This window comes from Aplysia californica, unplaced genomic scaffold (assembly GCF_000002075.1).
Source record: "Aplysia californica isolate F4 #8 unplaced genomic scaffold, AplCal3.0 scaffold00157, whole genome shotgun sequence".
NCBI lineage: Eukaryota > Metazoa > Mollusca > Gastropoda > Aplysiida > Aplysiidae > Aplysia > Aplysia californica.
Window position 1 is genome coordinate 1,036,193 of NW_004797427.1, and position 1,853 is coordinate 1,038,045.

At 41.3% G+C, this 1,853-nt stretch overlaps 1 protein-coding gene across 1 annotated transcript in view; it reads left to right on the plus strand.

The window, feature by feature from the left end:
• The window catches only part of LOC101854567, a gene marked incomplete in the record, with an annotated part of 44,722 nt that overhangs the window by 24,255 nt on the left and 18,614 nt on the right, over positions 1-1,853 (plus strand). The window contains 1 exon segment of the mRNA XM_005097562.3: positions 1,062-1,306. Within this exon segment, the coding sequence (XP_005097619.2) occupies positions 1,062-1,306 (245 nt within the window).

Consider the following 1,853-nt stretch of genomic DNA (forward strand, 5'->3'; position numbering starts at 1 on the left):
GAGGTATCAAAGCAGTCGACTTTTTGTGCGTTCGAAATGCTGTATAATGTGTCTAGTAGGGTTTTAAACTGCATAGACAATATCACAATCCACATCAATGTTCAAAAACATGTTCTTGCCCAGGCCCAGGCCGTGGAAGATGGAAATCTCCTGAAACAAGTGAAGACACTGAACCTGACATATGGCGACATGGACTCTGATGTCCCACCCCAGAAGTTCAAGGACAACGACTTCAAAATGAGCTTTGACTCGAACGGTGACATGCGCATGGTCAATGGCGTACCGGCTTTCTACGTCTATCAATACAACAGGAAGCAGAACACGGTGAGTTGTGATTGGTTGTAAGTGTTTTATGGTGAGTTGTGATTGGTTGTATGTGTCATGGCGAGTTATGATTGGTTTTAAATGTTTTATAATGAGTTGTGATTGGTTGCAAATGTTTTATGGTGAGTTGTGATTGGTTGTATGTGTCATGGCGAGTTATGATTGGTTGCGAGTTGTGATTGGTTGTACGTGTTTTATGGCGAGCTGTGATTGGTTGTAAATGTTTTATTCCTCCTTTGACATATCAATTGATCATTGATTAGGCGGTGGGTGCTTGTATTTCAGTACAATAATGAAATATCCGTTTTTGTGTTCGAACATGGGTGTATATGATATTCAAAATGCATTTGTGTTTTGGACGAGAAAAACTATTCTATAATTGTGTTTGTATTACTGTATGCGATGTAGGAGAGAAGGCATACCTGTTGTTTTGTTTTTGTTGCTGGGTACGATAAAGGAATAGAGAAATACCTGTGTTTTTGTTTGTGTTACTGTGTACGATAAAGGAAAGAAGGAATTCCTATGGTTGTGTCATTGTATACGATAAAGGAGTGAAAGAAAACTCGTGTTTGTAGGCCTATTATTGTGTGGGATAAAGGAATGGAGGAGTATCTGTATTTTTGCTACTGTGTACGATAAAAGAATGAAGGAATACAATGTACTTGTGATACTGTTTGCGATAAAGTAACGAAGGAATATCATGTGTGTGTGTGTGTGTGTGTGTCTGTGTGTTACAGTACCAGAAAATCGGCACCTACATAGACGGCAAGACCACCCTGAACATGAGCGAGATCCGGATGTTAACCACAACCGGCGACCCCTCACGGTCCGTCCCGTCCAGCGTGTGTCGTGACCGCTGTGAGCAGTGCCTGAAACCTGACGTCATACCCTTGGCCTTTATGGAGGGAGACGCCTACATCTTGGGCATTTTCTCCCTGCATGACCCCGTCAGTGAAGACCCTTTCTCCTGCGGCCAATTTAGGTGAGATATGATAATAATATCGTTTTAGTTTTAGTGAGAGTTTTTCGGCACTTTTGACACAATAAGGTCATATGAATGCTAGAGATTAGGTGTGTTACAAGAGAGTAACAATCACAAAAGGGGAAGGAGGAGGGATACGAACGATAGATGTTTGGTAGAAAAGAAAAAAATCAAACCGTACCAGAGCGCCTGCCAACCCACCACTATGGTATCGTTACATTTTTGCAACCCAGAAAAGACAAAGGCAGCTTCTGAAACACTAGAATAGACATAAAAGCCTTTATCATTTTGCTCTCACTAGCAAAATCGAAGGCAAACGAGGCAAGGGTAGGCCCAAAGAAACCTGCGAAGAGAGCCTAAACTCCTTAACAGATGGGTGACGAGGAAGAATCAAGATAATGTAGTTCTTTTGAGAGCATTCGAAGAAAGAAATGAATGGGAAAGCATGATCGCTAACGTCTGTCGCAGTTTTAACTCTTGATGATGATTGTTACGAAGAAGAAGAAGAAGAAGAAGAAGAAGAAGAAGAAGAAGAAGAAGAAGAAGA